Genomic DNA, 23312 nt, shown 5'->3' with positions numbered 1-23312 from the left:
AAATACAAAATGTTTTTATTTGCATAACATTTCACTTGCTGTGGAAAATAACGCTCTGTAGTCTGTTTCTACCTTGAGAACTTGCCTATCAGTAATGTGATATTGCAAGATACACCCTAATCATTATAGTGGAAGCTTTACTGGGCTGTGTGAAATTACATTAATAATGTACCTGTTAGTTTGAGGTGTAAGTAGGTAAGGAAATGTGTCCTGAGACAATAACTAAGAATCATCACTTTGGATTATTCTGCTGCCATCAATTTCAAATACAAACTACAATGCACTTTAAAACTGTGCATCTAGGACTGCATTTGATAACATATTACAGAATATTACACAAATGCTCGGTGATGATTGATGTTGAAAACTAAGAGCATTTTCAGGTCCTTTAAATATATATAGGACCGAGTATGTTTCCTTGGAAAGCTATCATAATCACTTTCTCTTTAACTCTTAAAGCTGCAATCCTGCGCTCCACATTTACTAGGGAGTAAGTCCCACTTAACTCAATAGGACTTACTTTTGAGTGGACATACATAGGACTGCACTGTAAGTGAGTATTTGTGACTAATCTCACCTATGTACCTGTAAGAAGAACCATCCATATTTTTTCAGTGTTATTCTAACTGCATCATTTGAGAAAAGAAAGTCACTTAGATAGTTACCATCAAGTATCACTCAACTATCCTGTGTAAAATCTGTATTCAGCCACTTAACAACTAAAGGCAGGAAAGATACCCAGCAGTGCAAAACAGGTTACCTCCAGGTAAGGGAGCATAGGATTGCAGCCTAAATTGGGACAAAATTACTAAAAATGACTAACATAAGCAGAAGCTCAAAATATAAGCCCAGTTGTAAAGTACAATATATATGCTTGAATTTCTTTTTCTTTTTTAGATTTCAAGCCACTTCTTTTAATGAGTTCCAGATCATTGCTCACCTTGAAAGTCAAATCAGCTATTAAGCTTAACTAAGAGAGATTGTTTTTAGGAACTAGAATAAAGTTCTAGCAAGTGGGTGGGTGTGGATTATTATGTACCCACTGACCTACATTTGGAATATATTGAAAAGTGTTTGGAATGACTTGTGCTATCCCTTGATAATCTCCATTTCACAAGTTCAGGTTGAGCATCACAGAGACAACAGGGCAATGACAGATCTTCCCTCTATGCCAAAACTCCCCTCGAAGGGCTCATCAAACCTGCGCCTGTCACCCATACCTGTTTGCAATGTGATATTGCTGGTTTCTCCATCAGACAGAGAGACAATCCTGATATGGTACCAAGTCCCTGCTTCCAAGCCGTTGTAGTCACATTCATAGGAACGGTTGACTTTCTGGATGGGCTGGCAAACCCTGTACAAGGCATTGCGGGAGTTGCAGGTAACGCTGAAGTTACAGGGATATCCCAAACTGTCCCACCTGAGATGGACAGACTGGCTGGAGACCTTCCACTCTGTCTGGTTGATGGTGCATTTTACTGGAGCTCCTAGACCACTCTGGAGAAGGATCAGAAACAGCACACAGTGATTATCTCATCCAAGAGCAAACGATCTCTGTCTCTTCTACGGTCACCTGAGGCAATCGTTCTAAATTTCAGACTGTTGCACTTTAATCTTAAACTTGGAACAAGTCCCTCATTTTGGATGGAAATGACTTCCTTATATATGTGCATGTAAAATCACACACACACACACACACACACACACACACACACACACACGCCTTGCACTCTGTACATGTTATACCCAAAACCTGTAGACACAAACCCCAGCCGCAGAACACAGCTTCCACTTCACCCCATTCTCCTCTTTGAATAGATGTGTGCTGGTCACGGGTGTGAAAGGATGTTAATTCATGTGCAAGATGATGAACTCTTTTTGAATACCCAGAACTGCATCAGTAGTGGTTAACTTCTGTGCAGCCAGCTTGGAGAAGTAACATTATGTGTGTAGGAGGGAGAAGAGAACAAAGGAGAGAACTTCCATCCTGGATGGGATCCTGTGTGATAAGCTAGCGCTGAAAGCAAAGGTAAGTTAGAGGCTGATCTGACAGGTAGCACTGGAGGAGGCAGGCTGCGTTTGCCAGGAGGGTGAATCATAGAAGGGACCCCGAGGGTCATCTAGTCCAACCCCCTGCAATGCATGAATCTTTTGGATCTCGATATTCAGAAGTCTCCAGCTTAGGCTCCTGCCTTGCAAGTCCCCCCCCTCCCCATCCTCTTGCTTTGCGCGTGGCTGCCACCCACCTTGAGAAGGGCCAGCGCGAGAATCCACAAGGAGACTCCCGCTCCGCATCTCAGCCTTGCCATCCGCTTGGATCTGCAAGGCAGCCTGCAGGTGGTGGGGGCGAGGAGGCGCCTTTGGCCCCGCCGGCGGCGGCGGCGCCTTCCTCAGCTCCCTCCCCTGCCCGCCCGCCCGCCCGCCTGCGGGGCCGAGGGTAGCAGCCCGCGGCCGCCCTCTGCTGGCCAGCTCGACTTCGACAGGCAGGCCGGCCCTCACGACGCTCCTCGAGGAAGTTTCCTTCGCGCCGGCCGAGCGCACGGGCCGCTGCCCAAGGCGGGCAGGCGCGGTGTAAAGGCGCGGCGGGAGACGGCTGCCCGCCGCTCTCCCCGCGCGGCCATGGCCAGGCGCTTCGGCGGCCGGTTGCTTCTCTTCCCCTCACAGAGCCAATGCCCGAGGCGGCACACACACACACGAGAGAGAGAGAGAGAGAGAGAGAGAGAGAGAGAGAGAGAGAGCCCTCTGCCTCAGCCAGCAGCTCTTTGCCTCCCTTCCCTTTGCTCCTCTCCTCACAGCGCCTTGGCGCGCGCGCTCTCCCTCTCCATCATGCCCTCTCCGCGTTTCTCTCTTCCTCCGCCGCACCCTGCCCCTCTTCCTTCCTCCTCCTCCCCTCGCTCGCCTCGGACCTTCTTTTCCCAGGGCTATTTCTGACACTGGAGATGGTTTCCTTCAGGCGTTTCTCCTCCCCCTGGAATGTCCTCTCTAAACCTCCTCGGTTCACACTTGCCCCTCAGTGGTCGCTTGCCTCCTTCTCCTCTCCCCTCCGGGGATTCCCCCCCCCCAGGTCCAGAGCTTGTTTGGACAACAACAAGAGAGGCAGCTACTGCTTTCACTCGCTTCAGCCATGGGGTCGTGAGGTGGAGTGGGTAGAGCCAAGGCTGAAGCGAAGTTGGACCACAGGAGGCAACTCCTAGGGACCGAGGTCCCTTTGACCCCCATAAAATATTTGAAGGGGTTGCCCCCCAAAAGTTGATAGGCATTGCCATTGTGTTATGGGGCTTATCTGAGGCTCCCCCCCATTTTTTTAAATTCAAGTTGGCACCCCTAAGTTATCAGGGTCATGGAAATGAACCCAGGGGTAGTAATATTTCCCTCAACACAGTTGCCGTGCCCGGGGGAAATGGCTGCGTGGACACCGTGGCTGATACCTGTGGTGAACACGTGTTGTGCAAATTTTCTACAAACACAGAGCTGACATGCCGTCTCTGGCGTTGGGCTCCCTTGCACTCAGAGTAAAGATGGCTCTCCCCACAACAACCACCTCAGCAACTATTCCAAACTCTCTTGACTGTACAAACAAGACCTTAAGTGCCCTTTCAGAGCTGAGATATAATTTTTTCTCTCTGTAGGCAAGCTCTTTTCCTCCCTTTTACCGGAAATGCAAATTTCCTCTGTTCTGTCTTAGCAAGCACAAATCCATAATCAACAGACAACCATTATTTTTCTCTCACACATTCCAGCCAATATTGCTTAAAAATATAGCCTTGCTAACTTGAAAACAACAAGAGTTGTGTCAAGTGCAAAAAGTCCAATGGTATCTCAATTCCATGGCTGTAGGAATATCATTAGTCTGAAAAACTGCCAGTTTATCTCAGTTTTTCTTTTCCTTGGATCAGCATGTGCCCTGGAGTCAACTACCACCCTTGACCCAAATAAATTGCCCTTAAGAAATATATATAACTCAAAGCAAGCAAATTTCCATATTTTCAAGGAATATTTGCCTATCCTTTGGAAAAAGAACAGACAAATGAATTCTGTCATTTCTTTTCCAATAACAATTAGTTAGAACTATTTATCACTAAAGAAACAATCTGTAAACAAACTGTAAAGTTTGCAGGAGAATTAAGGCAGCACTGATGGAAGACAATCATTTTGGTTTACATAGGTAGAGTGCTCTTGCAGCTTTTACTATCTTAAATACTGCATAATTTGTAATGGGACAACAAATGTAGGTAGTGCCAAATAAATATTACAGCTGATACTGAATAGATGTGCAACAATACTATTTCTGCTGACCCAAGTTTTAAGAAGAGAGAATAAAAGAAAGAGCTGGAAGTAACTGTGGGGAGTGACTGAACATATCATCAATAGTAGGTCCCAGTCTGCTTTAGATCCTTTCTCAAGGTTTCCTGGCTTTAAAACACACACACACACACACAAATCTCTCTCTCTTTTTTATCAAGAGGAAATGGGCTTTGCATAGCTTTTCTCCTAGTTCTGAAAGTGCGAGCTGCTGATTTACTTCCAACCCAAGGTTGGTCTTGTGTAAACAATTTTAAAAACCATCATCACCAAGCAACCACCATCGTGCCTTGAAAAACAGTTGACCTCAGTCAAACAGCAGCATCCAGCCTTTCATTGTGTAAATGAATAACTGTTATTGTTCTTCACAATAATGTTTAGCATTTTAACACTGTCCACTATGTTTTCAATGTCTCAGATATATATTGAACATATATGTGCCTCCCAGAACAATTGACGTACATGGATATGGATGGTCAGAAGCAGAACAAAGTAAAGCATAATTAACACCGCAACCCACCATGAATCCATATAAAAAGGAATCTCCTTTCAAAAATATACTCAAGATGTGCTGCATACTGAAACATGCCTCAACACATAAGTGAATCAATATTCCACTGCTATCAATGGAAGAGGAATCTTCCAACATTTCTCTTCACTGGATGTCCACAAATTCTAGTGGCATGTATACTTTTGTAAACTATCATGTCACCTCTTACTTGCCTTTTCTCTAACCTAAGAAATCCCAAATGCTGTAACTTTTTCTCACGTTGGAGTTGCTTCATGCTGTGAGCTCCATGGTGACCCCTGCTCTGTCTATGAAGCTACAGTTTCCTCTTGTGTAATGGTCTTTTGAAAGTGGCCTGGAAGGCAGCATATAAGTATTTAGCCTAAATCAATATTAAATAAATAAATCTCCTACCCCTGTACCCTTAACAAGTTAACGATAATTTGCACAAGCCACAGCATCTAACCCTTTAGCCTCATATAACTCAGCCTTCTTATGCAACCCTTTGTAAAGAAGCTTTAGATTCCTGATTGGACAGGAGTGAATTCTTCCCCGGACTCGTTTCCCAATTTGGGGTACATGTCTTTTCTGAGCTGAAAGATAAATAGCAAGACCTGTTGTCGCTGTTGTGTGGCACATAGTTCCCCACTCTGAAGCATGCAACCAAAAACTGGTTGGATAATTCAACTGAAAAATATGTGAAAATGAGTGAAAATGCTGCTTTTTGGTTCCCATTGCCCCTTTAGGGTTTGCAAGCCGCTTCCTAGTTTATTGTTTATCCTAGTTTATGAATAGTATCCTCCATCCCAAATACAACAATGAACAGGCCTGGCAAATAAATCATACTTGGACACCTGCAATGAGACAGCATCCTCAGGCCTGTTCCGAGGCATTTTGCCACCTGAGGCAAAGATCAAGATGGTGCCTTCTCCCCATTCCATGGTTCAGAAGCTTTCTAAACCAGCAACTGAACCTGTGCTTCCACACTGGCAATGGGATAGTCTCTTCCACTGCACTTGAGGAAGCAGGCTATCTGAAGCGATCCAGCGCAGGCCATGTGGTGTACACAGTTGTGCCTTCCAACAGAGGGGGACATTTGCGGGGCTTGGGAGGAACAGCTAGCAGCCATTGCTGTCCCCAATGTCTTTGCTGGTCTTCCAACAGAAGGAAGATTTCTCTCCCTCTCCCCCCTTAATGCCTGGCACGCTGCCATAGTAGCATACCAAGCATCCTCAGAGAAGGAAGGAGGGGGGGCAAGATATCTTCCTCCCTTCCCCTGCTGCTGGAACAGCAATGAAGATAAGTGAAGGGGATATGAGGCAGGAATGGGGTGGGAAAGAACAGGGAGGCAGGGCTTAAAGTTCTTCTGTGACCGTGAGCTAGAGAACTTGTGAGCCTGCAATGTTTGCCTTTCCTGAGCCAGGAAATATGAATTTTGGCTGCACCATTATCTAATACAGTAGCTCAACCAGCCTGTGCCAGAAGCTGCAATACAGATGTGACTCTACTTGCTAAATCATTTGCCAATGGTGAGGACCACCGTCCAATCCCCTAGTGTTTGAGGCATTCTGTTTTGTCATAGGTTGCTGTTTCTTGGCAATTTAAAGCATACAATAGAACCACATATCCACACAAACTCCTCCACACCTTATGATTTATCTCTTAGCATTATGAGGGTGATGATCAAGTTTCTGGCAAATCTCAGTCAGTTTTGTACGCCTTAGATTGGGTACAATTTGTGAAGCTTGAAGGATTCTATCCTCAAAGTAGCTGCAGAAGAACTACCGCCAATCCAAGCTATGAGCTGAACTTACCTGTTCTTCGGTGGTAGAGAAATGATGGGTAGGTGTGGGAATCCAGGGTGTTTTTGTCACTTCAAGTACATTCTGGGTAGGGTTGACTTTGCCCACGTTTTTATTGTTGATTTCTGTGACATTGCTGATGAAAACCACCATACTGCTCGTGTCAAGAACATTCTGTGGACTGTGTGTTATAGAATTAAATGTAAGGGCTGTGCTTCTCGTAGTTCGAACAAATGTTTCAGCATCTTCAAAATCTAAGATGAATAAATGACAGGAAATAAAGTCAGTGCTAAGCATAGTTGAAAATACTTTTAGGCATACTAATCACATCTTGTTTATTGTTCTAGCCAAAGGCCATGAGAAACTTGCAGCAGTAATATTAATAAAATAATCCAGAACAAAATACATACATAATAAAAGCCAACCTCCATGATGTATGAGAGAGAAGATACCAGAGTCACCAAGAATCTAAATTTAGCTTAATTTCAGGTTAAACCTCAGAATCACCAAAACAACTTATAACAATTTTATCTATTTCATTTGTCCTGATTTTATTTTTGCAGCTAGTGCATACCGGATGCTCTCTGTGTTATTGTCAAGAGAAGCCAAACCATTCCTGCTTGCTAGTGAGAACAAAGGTTTCAGAAAGTGATCTCTTGGATCTCTGCAAAAAGGGGCAGGCTAAAAGATAATGATTGATGTCTTCCACCTCAGGTTAACCACAGATACAAAGTGTGTCTGTGTATGGGATCTTGTTATAGTGGCCTTCAAAGACTGTGGTGGGCATCACTTGGAAAAGCAGATTCATAAAAGCATTTCTTAATGAAACTGGCAAGAGTTTGGTCAGATAACTAGCTCTAAAATGCTGTTATCAGGAGTGGGTACTAAGGGGAAAATTGGATGCTCCTGGCAAATAGAAGGGGAAGAAATGGAGGCAGTGAGAGATTTTACTTTCTTGGGTTCCATGATCACTGCAGATGGTAACAGCAATCACGAAATTAAAAGACGCCTGCTTCTTGGGAGAAAAGCAATGGCAAACCTAGACAGCATCTTAAAAAGCAGAGACATCACCTTTCCGACAAAAGTCCATATAGTTAAAGCTATGGTTTTCCCAGTAGTGATGTATGGAAGTGAGAACTGGACCATAAAGAAGGCTGATCGCCGAAGAATTGATGCTTTTGAATTATGGAGCTGGAGGAGACTCTTGAGAGTCCCATGGACTGCAAGAAGATCAAACCTATCCATTCTGAAGGAAATCAGCCCTGAGAGCTCACTGGAAGGACAGAACGTGAAGCTGAGGCTCCAATACTTTGGCCACCTCACAAGAAGACTCCCTGGAAAAGACCCTGATGTTGGGAAAGATTGAGGGCACAAGGAAAAGGGGACGGCAGTTGGACAGTGTTCTTGAAGCTATCAACATGAGTCTGACCAAATTGCGGGAGGCAGTAGAAGACAGGAGTGCCTGGCGTGCTCTGGTCCATGGGGTCATGAAGAGTCGGACATGACTAAATGACTAAACAAGAACAACAACAACAACAATTAGTTGCAGATCGCCTTCTAGATTCTATCCAGAAGAGCCAATCCCTTAGTTGTCACTTGTTCAAGGGCAATACAGAGCTCAGTTCTGGAAAACACCAGCAACAACATCTTGACAAGCTGCTTTCCAGGGTTCGTTATCTCAGGAAAGTGCTTGATTGGCTTAGTAGCAATTCTTTTAATATATTTTAACTAGAACTCCAGGTTCTAGCTTGGAAATCCATATATTTAATCCACAAAGAATAAAATGGAAAAGTCCTCTCAAAAATGGGGGGGGGGAATCCTTTTTTTTTTTATAAAAGGGGGGGGGGTCCAATTCCACATCCAACCAAACTTATTTAATCCCCCCACAAAAATAAATCCAATTTAAAGACTGAAGAGCAGGCAGATTAGCAAACAGTTCAATAATAAAAGTGAAGTGCCGATAGGTAGGTAGGTAGATAGATAGATAGATAGATAGATAGATAGACAGACAGACAGACAGACAGACAGACAGACAGACAGAGATATGGAACCTTTCCAGGTAGCTATCTAGCTCAGTATGGTCTATGTTGGCAGTGACTCTCCGGGATTTCAGAGAAGTATTTCCCATACTGCATCTGATTATGTGCAGAATTGAGCTTCTCAGTGTAAAACAGATGTACTATTACTGAGCTATGGCAGACAGACAGATAACAGTACGGTTGTAGGTTGCTTTTTTACCATTCTAATTTGACTTATTCGTTCATTATGACTGATGAATTCAAAAAGCATGCTTCTCATGTGATAATCAGCAACCACCCTACAATAGCAAGCTTGTTTGAGATCTTCAAAATGGATACAGAAAAATGCATATGCAATAAAAGACGAAATGGAATTCAGTCGGATTATGTGGGCTGGTTATTAGAAACCCCTCTGCCCAAGGTCAAGGAATTCACTTTTAACAGGCACCTGTATATACAAGGTTCACTATGTTTTGTGGGTGTGCATGATACATGCAACTGCATCCCTGGCAAACCTGTAAATGCTAAGCCCATTCACACCTGTTCTTGAAGCACTTCCTAGCAGTCTGGGGCAAGTTCCTATCCCTCTCCACACCCAGTGCTTTCTTCACTGTTAATCAAGGGAGACATGGGTAACCCTTCAGCTTTGGAGAGTCTGGTCCTGATGTTCCTGCATGTGCCCTCTCATCTACCCATTCATGTGCTCTGTACCTGTGTACCTCTTTGTACAAGGCATACGGGAACAACTTGCTTTTGCAGATTTTGGTGGTCTATTACAAAACCAAGAAGTTCTCCAATTCGTTTGTGGACTGCCGTACAGAGCTGATAGGCTGCGTTAAGCCTGGCTGGTCACAAATGGCTCAAGACTGCTTTATAATAACAGATATTCAGAACTCTTCCATGTAAAATCTCATGCCCGCTCTGTTCAGGAAATAACCTGGAGGGCACTGCCCACAAGCTTCTGGTAATGGGCTGTAATTATATGAGCTTTTTAAAGTCACCTATCTTTTAGGGAATGCCAAAATTACAATGGGAGTGCAGGAAGAAACTTTTACACATTTTCCGTTCACATTCCGTACTTCTCCCTATGTGGTAAGAGAATGTTGTCCTTTCTATGTGACTGGGAATTAAGGCTCAATCTGTGGTGTTCTATGACCACTACGGCTACATTTATAGGCCAAAAAGTTTGGGACTGTTCCTTTGCAATGTGAACTTCCCCCTCTCACAGAAAACCAGGTTACCTTTCAATAGCAGGATGTGTTTGCTTGAGGTAAAGTACTCCTAGAAGCAGAGTTTCACGCATGGCAAAACCTTGTTTTGCTGCCACAACAGTAGGCTGCCTGCCACGTATAATTTTTTTTAGCTCACGGCCCCTCTAAAAAAGTTGTAATTACTAGGTTAGAAGCAGCAGATGTTTCCAAATATGATCACTCAGTGTGTAATTATGAAGTCTTAGAATGTCAACCTATGATTTCTCCCCTGCCAAAAGGACCACTTTGTGAACTTTCATCTTGAAGTGAACAACATCCCTTTAAAACAACAACATTGACATGCATGTGTAATGCTACCAATAAAATAAAACTGTCTATCTTCTGTTGACATGTACAAGATGCATGTTCCTCCGAGGTCCTTTTCAATGTAAAACATGTGTGTTATGTTAGCCTAACATGTATTTTGAACTCCTCAGGAAGGCCCACCCCCGCCAATGAACACACAACTCACTTCTAATGTTTTTTCTATTTTAAACTATAATCTTTGCTCTTCTCCGAAGAGGAAATTGTAGGAGTCTGTTAAATTACACACACAAAAGTCACTGTAAGTGTGAGGCCAGCCCAACATCCAGCACTGGCCCTGTGACAATCCATTTGCAGGAGTCCAACAATACATTTGTGGGTTAAACTCCTTCATATGGGAATCACTACTCTGTGTTATTATAGAGCGATGTAGCATTTGTAACATGATGATTGCTTCAATTAGTGCCTTCAGGAGATTTTGGAACATATGGGCAACACTGTGTCAACAATACGCTAAAAAAAAAAAGTGCCAAGTTAATTCAGGGCCAAAGTGGAGGTGATGATAATGGTCATGCAGTTTATAGCAGTATTTTCTTTTGCAAATATCTGGCATGGGGATCCCTAAACCGCATGGCAGAGAGTTGGGCACTAACCCTTTCCCCCATCATGGTCCTGATTTCAGAATTGAAATCGAAATATTCACCCATCTCTACTTACGAATCACTCAAGCATGCTGACAATGATCAGTCCTGACAATGGCACTTCCCTCTCACAGGCCTATGTGGTGGAAGGTCTATACTTGCTTACAAACAGCCTCCACCCCCGGTCTAACACTGCTACTCATCAGCAACAACATTACAGAGATATGGACACAAAGACCAAACCCTATAACAATTCTATCCTAGTGTCTTCTTTGGCAAAACTCTTACAGGGCCTGATAGTGCCACCTACCATATTGGGTACATTAGTTTTTCTCATCTTTTAATGTGACATATGCATCACAATGCATAAACACAGCATAAACAGGGCTTTGTCTAAACTCTTGAACTCAGAGGGAGACTCCAACGTGGAAACATTGAATTGCAAGTTATCCATAGAATGAGTACCATCACTTCTGGATTGAATCAATCAACACAATGGGTTTTATTACACTAAGTGTGTTGTTTTGCTTACCAGTGCTAGGATTGGAACAAATAATAACACTATGCATATTGGAATATTGCATGTGACTGTGTTTTGTTTTGTTTTTAAATCAGAACTACAATAGAAGAAATGTGGCGGAGGAGCAACAAGTGAAGCTTAAGGCCCAGGCTGTGTCCACTGGGAAGGACTGTGATATTTGCAAATTTTAGTAATCTCTTTCAGGTTGCATCCTATGAGCATTTGCCTGCAAGCACTATTGAAGTCAATGGGACATACTCTTGAATAGAAAGTATGTTTGTGGCAGAGACAAAGCTGATTTCAAACCTGTGGGTTCAAAAGTAGTTTGTGATGCAGCACAAGGAGTTGCTGTTATGGCTTTACAATCAATGTTATTTTATTGACTAGTTGATTTGTATATTTGTTTTGTTTTTGTATTGACTTTAAGCAGTGTGGCAGATATAGTAGTAGTAGATTAAAGGTAAAGGTAAAGGGACCCCTGACCATTAGGTCCAGTCACGGATAACTCTGGGGTTGCGGCGCTCATCTTGCTTTATTGGCCGAGGGAGCCGGCGTACAGCTTCCGGGTCATGTGGCCAGCATGACTAAGGCGCTTCTGGCGAACCAGAGCAGCACACGGAAACGCCATTTACCTTCCCGCCGGAGTGGTACCTATTTATCTACTTGCACTTTGACGTGCTTTCGAACTGCCAGGTTGGCAGGAGCAGGGACCGAGCAACGAGGGCTCACCCCATCACGGGGATTCGAACTGCCGACCTTCTGATCGGCAAGCCCTAGGCTCTGTGGTTTAACCCACAGCGCCACCCGCGTCCCAGTAGTAGATTATGATGATGTAATAAAAAGCCAACAATGCTGCTCAGCTCTTAGTAAGGCTTCCATCAACAGAGTGGGAAGGGAAGCAATTTTTGCTCCCACAATGTCCTCACACACTAGGGATGAGCCAACCCATCAATGTTGGTTTATCTCAAGTTATCATTCCTGCAGTATCAAGTTCAATACCCCACATTTCCACATCAGTTGCATTTCTTTTTTTCCTTTTTTAAAAAAATGTCCTCATCAAAATTCACCAGCATGTTAGTCAGATTTCCCCATATATATATATATATATATATATATATATATATATATATATGCTTTCGTAGATTTTCACGGGTACAGGAATGCAGGTTTTGGTGTCTTCGGGTGTCTTCCCGTGTAAGAGTTGGGGTGTCTAGGCGACGTTTCGACGAGGTCTCACTCGTCATCTTCAGGCTGGTGCTTTCGGCTTCTTGTTACTAGAACAGAGCAGGGTCTCAGTGTTTGAGTTCCTATAAATACTGTTGAGGGGGTGTGGTGTATAGCCTCCAACGTTCTGGGCAGAGAGGAAGTTCCCAGGTTAATGTGCCTTTTCTTCTTTTGTTCATTAATTACTTGAGGGATATCTTGAGTGATTACTTGAGTGATATTCTGAGTACCACTTAGGAGGGTCATTAGGTGTGGATTAGTTGCTAAAGCTTTCGTGTCTTGACCTCTTGAGCTTGTGAAGAGTTTTTCTGAGAAGATGGCTGTACTGCACTTAGTTGTGCTCTGGCTTGGCTTCGTGTATAGGGGCGAGCTGTGGTTTTGTGCCCTGTGCCAGCCAGATCTGTGTAGGGATTGCAGGGGGGTGCAGCATCCGGAGGTGCCACTATGGTTTGGCTACTGGATGGTGTCTGTAATTTATCTGTGGAGAGGGTCTGGGTTTGGGTCTGGTGTGGTTGATTGGAGATGGCGTTCTGTGTGCCTCTGGTTCTGGTGTCGGTTTTTGTGGGGAGGGCTAATTTCCAGATGTCTGGCAGGCGGGACGTGTCGTCACGCTTGTTCATGTTGTGAGGGTGTTTCTCTATCTCGATGGCTTCCATGATTATTCTCTTGTGGTGATGTTCCATGTTAAAGAGCAATTTGGAATCTGCAAAATTAATTTCGTGTCCTGTTTCTTTCATGTGTTGGTAAAGAGAGGAAGTTTTTTCTTCTTTTTTGACGGCATTCTTGTGTTCTGCGATACGTGCATTTATTCGTCTGTTTGTTTGTCCAATGTACGTGGCTGGGCAGACTTTGCAGGGTATTTCATAGACCCCTTGGTTTTCTAACTGGATTTTATCTTTTGGGTTTCTGAGGATATTGGCTATTTTTGGGTTGGTGCAAAAGGCTGTTTTGATATTGTGTTTATGGAGGATTTTGCTAATTTTATCTGTAGTGCCCTTGATATAAGGAAGGAGGGCCATGCCATTGTTTTCTTCTGTGTCTTGGTTTTTGGGGGGTGTTTCTTTTTGGATTAGCTTTGTAACCCTGTTTTGCTGGTATCCGTTGGCGATTAACACATTTGAGAGATTCTGTAACTCAGTTGTCAAGTGGTCTTTGTCAGCCAGGCGTTTGGTTCTGGAGATGAGAGTCTTGGCTACGGAGTTTATTTGTGCAGGGTGGTGGTGTGATTGTGCATGTAATTTGTAATTTGGCCACACGGGAAGGAAAAACTAGATAGCTTCCTCACACATCTCAACAGCCTACACCCCAAAATACAATTCACTATGGAAATAGAAGCCAACAACCAACTTCCCTTCCTTGACGTCCTAATCTACAAAAAACCTGATGGCTCCCTAGGACACACTATCTACCGGAAAAAAACACACACCAACCGCTACTTACATGCACAATCACACCACCACCCTGCACAAATAAACTCCGTAGCCAAGACTCTCATCTCCAGAACCAAACGCCTGGCTGACAAAGACCACTTGACAACTGAGTTACAGAATCTCTCAAATGTGTTAATCGCCAACGGATACCAGCAAAACAGGGTTACAAAGCTAATCCAAAAAGAAACACCCCCCAAAAACCAAGACACAGAAGAAAACAATGGCATGGCCCTCCTTCCTTATATCAAGGGCACTACAGATAAAATTAGCAAAATCCTCCATAAACACAATATCAAAACAGCCTTTTGCACCAACCCAAAAATAGCCAATATCCTCAGAAACCCAAAAGATAAAATCCAGTTAGAAAACCAAGGGGTCTATGAAATACCCTGCAAAGTCTGCCCAGCCACGTACATTGGACAAACAAACAGACGAATAAATGCACGTATCGCAGAACACAAGAATGCCGTCAAAAAAGAAGAAAAAACTTCCTCTCTTTACCAACACATGAAAGAAACAGGACACGAAATTAATTTTGCAGATTCCAAATTGCTCTTTAACATGGAACATCACCACAAGAGAATAATCATGGAAGCCATCGAGATAGAGAAACACCCTCACAACATGAACAAGCGTGACGACACGTCCCGCCTGCCAGACATCTGGAAATTAGCCCTCCCCACAAAAACCGACACCAGAACCAGAGGCACACAGAACGCCATCTCCAATCAACCACACCAGACCCAAACCCAGACCCTCTCCACAGATAAATTACAGACACCATCCAGTAGCCAAACCATAGTGGCACCTCCGGATGCTGCACCCCCCTGCAATCCCTACACAGATCTGGCTGGCACAGGGCACAAAACCACAGCTCGCCCCTATACACGAAGCCAAGCCAGAGCACAACTAAGTGCAGTACAGCCATCTTCTCAGAAAAACTCTTCACAAGCTCAAGAGGTCAAGACACGAAAGCTTTAGCAACTAATCCACACCTAATGACCCTCCTAAGTGGTACTCAGAATATCACTCAAGTAATCACTCAAGATATCCCTCAAGTAATTAATGAACAAAAGAAGAAAAGGCACATTAACCTGGGAACTTCCTCTCTGCCCAGAACGTTGGAGGCTATACACCACACCCCCTCAACAGTATTTATAGGAACTCAAACACTGAGACCCTGCTCTGTTCTAGTAACAAGAAGCCGAAAGCACCAGCCTGAAGATGACGAGTGAGACCTCGTCGAAACGTCGCCTAGACACCCCAACTCTTACACGGGAAGACACCCGAAGACACCAAAACCTGCATATATATATATATATATATATATATGCAATTTTACCTTTATACACATTTTTACCAAGCAATTTTCTTAATACGATGCATGTTAATGTTATTTTCAATGATACATACATTTTTGTGCATGGTTTACTGCAGTATATGTATTTTTTTGTACACAGTAATTGCCTGAAGAACTGCATTGCAAAATTCAGGGAAGTACGAATTTTAAAGGATGGTTGTGTTTTGGTTCTTTGATAGTACCTGAAAATGCAAATTTGGGAGGTTCAGCTTAGATACAAACAGAATCAATTTTCTCCCCCATCCCAGCCCACACCCAGCTAAAACTGCTCTGAAAGTTTAGGGATCATCCAGAGCAGATTTAGAAAGGCGTGAAGGTACAGGGGAGAAGGGGAATCACAGAAAATTGCTTCCCTCTTTATTCTGCTGAACATCGGTCAAAGGATACCACTGGATATGCACATCACCACCATCGTTATAGAAATAGTGAAGTCACAACCCTTATTGTGCACACACATGCCTTTGTATGTAATGGGGCTCATTGGATCACAACTTTGCTCTCATAATTGGGCTCGTTGAGTCATAGCTGGACTATTTAGGAGAAACTGTAAGTGCATTCTTATCACCATGCCTTCCAAAGGCACACCAGTCATTTAGCTATTATGCTATATCCTTTTCGCTTATCCTCTGTTTTGTCTACTTAAGACTGCAGACAAAACAAAGGGAGGATATAAAGTACGAGTAAAATGACTCATGTCACACTTGGTGTCTGATAATTTTTTTTCTTAGTCGAAATGAGGATTCTTTTGGGGGATTTAAAAAAAATATTAGTCTCCTAATCAGAGTACAATTTAGTCAATAAATAATATGTAGAGTTGCTTTTCAAATAAAACAAAAAATGAAATAAGTTAGCTTTTAAAATAAGATAAGGATTGCATTTGCAACCACTGGACGATTGTTCCTTCTCTATGCTTTGTGAACTATCCACTCCACAAATTTAGCTAGCAAGCTATTTTTTTAAGGACAAATTGCAAATAACAGTTTAAACAAATAAGTCCTTTCCCAAGTTATATAAATATGTTGAGTCTCAAAATTTGTGCAATGCTGATAAGATTTACAGCAAAATCATAGCCATGCCTACTCAGAAGGAGGTTCATTGAAACCCCTTATGCACTACATACAGAGTGCTACAATTCTCAGAGTGGCTTAAAGACCATTCCTGTTTTCCCAGAGGATGCTGAGAATTGTAGCATGGTGAGGGGAATAGAGGGTCTCCTAACAACTCTCAGCACCCTGAACAAACTGCAGTTCACAGGATGCTTTGACTGTTTGAAGTGGTATGGCACTGATTTAAAGGTATAGGAGTGCAAAGGCTGAAAATCTATATCCATTTACTTGGAACTAATCCCTGTTGAATTCAAAGGGGCTTACCACTGAGCAGTGCCGGCCCACCAACAAAGCTAGCTGAGGCCACCACCTTGGGTGGTGGGATTTCAAATGGGTGCCCCACCCTTGTGGGCGCCTCACCAGCCTCCCCAGCTCTACTGCTTGTGGAGCAGCACCACTGGCTTCCACAGAGCTCTGCAAGCTCTTTTAAGATCTCGTGAGACCTTGCCAGAACTTGCCACCGCCCCTTGGCAGGCACCACTGCACAGCCCAGGTAAGGGGGGCTTCGGCAGGGGGGGGGCAACTTCCCATTTCTCCTCAGGCAGCAGAATGGGATGGGCCATGCCTTCTGAGTAGACATGGATAGGATTGCACTGTTGGTGATACAACTCGATGTCCTGACTGCTTTCTAACAGGTTGATCTACTGAAATGTCTTCTGGATTTCAGTTTGCCAATATTATTGATGGTACTCCTCACAACTGCTCCCTTAATTTCTCAGGTTTATCCCTAAGGCTAACATAAATATTTACAATGCAATTCAATGAATGTCTGCTTAGAGGTAAAGCTCCTGGAATTTAGTGGGGCTTACTTCCAGGTAAGTAGATATAGGAATGGTGTTTTAAAAATCATAAAATGTTTTTAGCAAGGAGAAAAGTTCAAAGAAACTGAATACTCCTTCACATGCCTTGAATAGTCTTTGAATCTAACCCTGTGGCTATAACTTAAGACTGCATCCAGAAATTGTATGCATGGTCTTATTTAGAAAAGGCTGGGCCCAACTTCCACCCAGTAGCTCTTGATCTTGGACCTCACATCTGTCCTGGGGGAAGCAGAACAGACCACGTGGCAAACACAGTACTGTCCTCTAACACTTTGCTGGCATTTGCTTATTGCTCCACTTGGTGCCTGCTCACTGCCCACCCAAACAAATACCGTAATGTGGCAACAGTGGCACCGGCATGCACATGAGCAGGCAAAATATATGCAGATGTGGTGCTTGCTGGAGTCTGTGGCATGGGTTGACAGCCACCTGCCTGCTTTCTGAACCAGGGAACTTTCCCAGTGGTGCAGCCTGTTTTGTGTGAAGAGAAGGTAACATGTTCAGCCAAGCCAGGACAGCAACAAGCAAGCATCACCAATACCAGGGCGCGGACCCAGCAGGTTGTAGTGGCCAGGGAGCTCACGATAAATGGACCAAGGGGCGGCAACGACCAGCCCCCAGTATCTGCTGCCTAAGATGTGTTGAAGTAAGAGTAGCGAAATCACAGCTAAGAAGCTCATATCATAGATATGACTGACACCCTTCTTCGGAAATTAAACCAATATCCAGATTTTAACATTCAAACATTTAACTTGCAGAAACTTATAGATGAATTAAAAGGTAATATTTACAGTCACATGCTTGTCCAAGCATGGGCTTTCATTCTCTTCTTCTAACTTCCAAACAGTTGCATTTTTCTCTCTTTCCAGAGCTCAGTACTTAACCTTCTGTATTTCAGTTAGGCCATGCCTTGCAGATCCTTTGAGAGATTACCACTTTTACCTTCTCCTGAACCTTTCCTGTCTTTCTTTCAAGCAGAGAAGCACTCTAACACTCTATTCAACTTAGCTGTGTTCGCAGTGGATTCTAAAACACAGTCATCTTGCTTCCCATAAAATGGAGTCTCTCCATCGTTATATACCTCCCATGTGACCCCTGTTAGCCAATCACATGAGAACTACTAGAGAACTCTCTAGAATTCAGTTACCAACTAATCAGATTTAAACACAAAGTAAGGCACACAAGCATTTACCATTTCAGTGAAATATAGTACTATACTTAACTGGGTGGCCACCTCACACTGCTTAAAAGTAGGATGCCCTTGATAGAAGAACAGCAAGTTTTTATCAGAAGCATTTTACACTGCCTCTGATTTAAAGCTAAACTTCCTTGTACTCAGATCTGTGCTGAGGATGGTGGTTGAGACTGCCTCACTTGCTTTCCAATCTCCACCCTCTTCCCCTTTAAGCCCACCTTTGCTCCTATGGGAATGAGAGATTTTGACAGGTGGGCAGTTCTGACAGATTTGACCCATGAGGCAGATTCCCAATATCCCTGGCCACTGGTCTTGCTAGCTAAGGATGATGGGAATTGTAGTCCAAAAAACAGCTGGAGACCCAAGGTTGGGGAACCCTGCTCTAGATGACACCAACTAGCTAGGGAGAGCCAATCAGGCTGCACCTGCCTCCTTGATGCATCTGAAGGGAAGCTGGTAACAAGCTTCAAGAAAGCAGGTGAGGGTCTAGTGGAGAAAAGATACATTCTATACCTTTTAAAACCATACTAAGTATGAAGTTACTGACCATTTAGTAACCTAATTACTAAATATATCAACACATAATTATATTAAAAAGCTAAAGGTACCCCTGCCCATACGGGCCAGTCGTGTCCGACTCTGGGGTTGCGTGCTCATCTCACTCTAGAGGCCGGGGGCCAGCGCTGTCCGGAGACACTTCCGGGTCACGTGGCCAGCGTGATGAAGCTGCTCTGGCGAGCCAGACCAGCGCAGCACACGGAAACGCCGTTTACCTTCCCGCTATAAAGCGGTACCTATTATCTACTTGCACTTAGGGGTGCTTTCGAACTGCTAGGTTGGCAGGCGCTGGGACCGAGCGACGGGAGCTCACCCCGCCGCGGGGATTCGAACCGCCGACCATGCGATCGGCAAGCCCTAGGTGCTGAGGTTTTACCCACAGCGCCACCCGCATCCCATAAGTATATTACATTTCTTCTAAAAGTGCTACCATATGACCAACTCCCCTTGGCTGACTTATCTTTCAGATAAGATAAGTTCCTTGATGGCAGGCACCTGTCTCTGTAAAACTCTGTAAGGTGCCCCACACTGATGATATGGTAGAAATATCGGGCCTAATAATTATGAAATTCTCAGCGAAGGAATTATGACTGTCCTAAAAATAGGTTTAAATGACAGTACATTTATGCTATGTAAGTTGCACATTGTGGTATATTACATTTGTCGCATTGCATGTATAACACATTTCAGGAAACATTCCAGCACCTTTTCTTAAGGCTAAGAACCTTACAGAAGAATTTCAACCAACGCAATTTTTACTGAATTTGTTCTTATCATAAAATTTCTTGTCAATTCACCCAATGGGAAAGCAACACTATCAAGACGACAAAGGGTCATTGTGTATTTTCTTGGAGAGGTCTTTAACAGAACTTTGGTGGCAGCAGGGGGGAACCAGACGTCCTGAGTTTTTTTCACTCAAGTGTAAAATTTTGAAGAACTGTTGCCAGATAACAAAACTTTGGAAAATTATATTTAAAATGAAATAAAACATGTTAACAATATTGGAAAATGAGAAATGGGTCTGTAGGTCAATTTTTTGTGTGAATTTCCCCTGTATTTCTTCTATTTTATCCTGCTTAGAAACTATAGTACTAAGCAGCATTTAAATTATTAAAATAAATAATACAGTTCTAAATTACCTGCTTATTATTAGGATTACTAAGTGCTTGTAAATGCTATTTAATATCAGATGAACAAACAACTGAGGAGCTTATGTTTGTGAAGATATACCTGCCTATGCACCACTACTGTTGCTTGATTTTGTTTTTAACAGATTGCTGATTTTTGACTCTTCATTTCTGTGATGAAATGTTTTAAGAGGGGATGTTGTGTAATTTGTATACTTCTTTTTTTGCAGACTGTATCAGGCCTACACACAACAATAAACAAAACAATAAAACCAAGAAAGGCCATTTAAAAGCTATTTCAGAGTGCCAAAGGGCCAAATACGAGAATTTGTCTTATTATTTATTAAATTTATATCCCACCTTCTCCTCCAAGGTATTCGAGGTGGCATACATGGTTCCTCCCTGCTCTTTTAATCCCCACAACAACTCTGTGAGGTAGCTTAGGCTGAGAGGCAGTGATTGGCGCAAAGGCATCTAGTGAACTTCATGGCTGAGTCGGTATTTGAACCCTGGTCTCCCAGCTCCTAGTCTGACACTCATACTATTACCCCATACTGGCTTTCAGCTAAGAAAGCACCCGACAGGCTAAAAATACCTAAACATACGAGGAAGAGACATTTTATTCCTTTCCTTTAAAATGTGGCTTTGAAGCTACCCTTAATGGCTTTTTATTAGTGCAAGTCATGTTACTTAAATGCCAATGTAGACAGGGCCATGAAGTTGACTGGGTGACCTTGGGCCAATCACTGCCTCTCAGCCTAACCTACCTCACAGGGCTGTTGGAGGGAAGGAGGGAGAAGAACCACATACACTACTTTGAAAAAATGATATAAATGCAAAACAAAACAAAAACTTCAGCGCAAGACACACTTATGGGAAGCATATTCGGAGGAGTGGCTTACCATTCTTTGAGCACAGGTTGTCATGGAGAGTCTCTCCCTTCTTGTTGACGTCAATTCTCTTCCAACTATGAAGATATTTCCTCCCCATCTTCACTACTACCGCCGAGCCTTGTTTCTTGAGGAACAGAAAGCTGTTTTTCACCTCAAGGAGTCCTTCCCTGCTGTGACAGGTCCAACTGGGTGCCTCAGAGCAGTTGGTGGTGATGGCTTTGCGTGAATGGGCCGCCTTAAACCTGCTGATAGCCAGACATTGGCCAGATCTAACATGGAGGAGCTTTTCATTCTTCATCCATCTCCACTGCTGGTTTATATTGGTCAGGTTGCATGTTCCCACATATACTGTTTTATTGCTCTCATAAATACATTGCTGTTTTAGCTCATGGATAATAAGAAAACCACCTGAGAGGGGAAATGAAGAACCCATACAAATGGGACAGAGTATATGTTAAGGTTCACAGAACAGAAACAATAGCAACCATACAAGCGCCACAAGTGTGATAACCCATTTCCATAACCATTATCATCTCACTATCTTTCTGTTGTGGCACTCGCCTACAAATCATGGTAAAAAGAAAGTTCACAGTTGTGTCAAAAGGAGGTTTGGGATCATGGTGTACCGACTTTCTGCATACTTCTGTGGATTCCCTAAACTTAATTCCACTCAGAGCGGGGGGGGGGGGAATCAAACCAAGCCATTAACTGCCCATGTTTTCATTTCACAATGAAGTAATAAGTCGAACCCTTAATAATCCTTTAAAAAACTGGTTTGCAACATGCAAACTATTTGCTTGAAAGTGTTTTCGAATCTGTCTCTGCTTCTTTTGCCCTTGGGCTCCGTTTACTTCATATAAACCTAAGATATGGTGTTATTAATATAAACTCCCTGACTTATGCTGCTCATTGCAATGCGGTTTCCATTCACTGCTTTGCAATAATGACTGGATTCATGCCATGTATACAGCAGTGATTAGACTCTGGAATCACAAAATCACAAGGCATCACTCCCTTGCATCACAAAATAAGTTCTTTCCCATCCCATATTTTACAGCATGGAATAAATACAATTTCAGCTCTTCGGTGATGAGCCCCATCTTCAGCTAAAGAATATGCCTGGCTGCTCCCTTTTTCTGTGTTTCATCTGTAATTAGCTGTGGAATGATTTATATTATGATAAGTTCTAGCAAAAATGTATCTGTAAAAGCTTCTGATTTTATAACTTGCCTGCACAAAACATGGATAAAGTCTCAAAGTCCCTCACAAATGAACATGGACCAAAGAGAGTGTCCAGTGGGGAGGACTTCTCAAAGAATGAAGCAATGATTCAAAAGAAAGTTTATTTCCTTTTTTTGATTGGAACCTAAACAATCTCGGGTTTTACTCGGCCAATGCCTCTCTCCCTTATTGTATAAACTGAAGCACGGAAATCATTCCCTTTCAGCAGCTCAGGGGAAACTCCCAGGAACTCTTGGGAACCACGGCCAGAACAAGCAAGAAACACAAAAATCTGAAGGGGAGTTGTACTTACCAGAGATCCCAAAAGCCAGGCAGGTAGAAATTAGAATGTGAAATAAACTCTCCATTTTTCTTCTAACAACTCCCATTGCTTCTTTCTCTTTCTCTCTCGCTCATTTTTTTTTCTTTTTAGAAAAATGCATACCCTAGATAAGTGAAGCGAAGGCTAGGAAGGAAATGTGCCTTCACAGGAGGAAAATGTCAGTGACGAACACTTCCTTCTATTCAATTGTTTTTTTTGGGTTTTTTATACCACTTTGTCGTTTCATACGATTCTTCAGTATGCACTAGCTATCTGTCCTGGCTAGGCAAAACACAAGCAAAAGAGGGGTACATTTCAAAAACAAATACAGGGCTTAAGCATCTTTGAAAACTCAGCAGAGGAAAAGGGGCTATAATTTCCTTTAATTGCCTGTCTGTAAACCATTCTGTGTCTGCAGGTATTCTTGATTGGCCGATGTAAATATATACTATGTTGTTCTGTAAACACTCAAGCTTGTATAATGATATGTTATGAATCTATCCAGGAGCGCCACGTGATTAGATACCACGTTTGACTCACACCCAGAAGTCTCTCCCATTAGGCTTATTCACACATTATATTGTCCCTATGGGTGTATAAGTGCTTGTGTGAAAGAATGGACACTCACAGATTTGGACAGCTCAGCTGTTCTGAACCCAGGTACACAAACTGAACACTTGTTGAATGTCATGTGTGAACACTCCTATTGTGAGTTTAATTGATGTCAATGGCTTGGACCTTTTGTATTAG

At 43.1% G+C, this 23312-nt stretch overlaps 1 protein-coding gene across 4 annotated transcripts in view; it reads right to left on the bottom strand.

The window, feature by feature from the left end:
• The window catches only part of PTPRB (protein tyrosine phosphatase receptor type B), a 77294-nt gene extending 54634 nt beyond the window's left edge, over nucleotides 1–22660 (bottom strand). For 2 of the 4 annotated variants that reach the window (XR_014012687.1, XM_081211933.1), the window contains exons 1-4: nucleotides 22554–22660; nucleotides 21029–21427; nucleotides 6625–6866; nucleotides 1221–1497 (exon numbers count right to left, since the gene is read on the bottom strand). Coding sequence is in view for 1 of the 4 variants with exons in the window: in XM_081211933.1 (XP_081068059.1) it covers nucleotides 1221–1497; nucleotides 6625–6866; nucleotides 21029–21427; nucleotides 22554–22629 (994 nt within the window). In the remaining 3 variants the exon portion in view is untranslated. Of the gene's footprint in view, nucleotides 1–1220; nucleotides 1498–2246; nucleotides 2372–6624; nucleotides 6867–18037; nucleotides 18149–21028; nucleotides 21428–22553 lie in introns of those variants that run through there. The other 2 variants (XR_014012688.1, XR_014012689.1) reach the window with 2 other exon arrangements.
• Nucleotides 22661–23312: the final 652 nt, after the last annotated feature.

Source organism: Podarcis bocagei, assembly GCF_964188305.1.
Source record: "Podarcis bocagei genome assembly, chromosome: 10".
Lineage (NCBI taxonomy): Eukaryota > Metazoa > Chordata > Lepidosauria > Squamata > Lacertidae > Podarcis > Podarcis bocagei.
The sequence above is the reverse complement of the archived record's forward strand: the minus strand, read 5'-3'. Positions and strand labels throughout refer to the sequence as shown.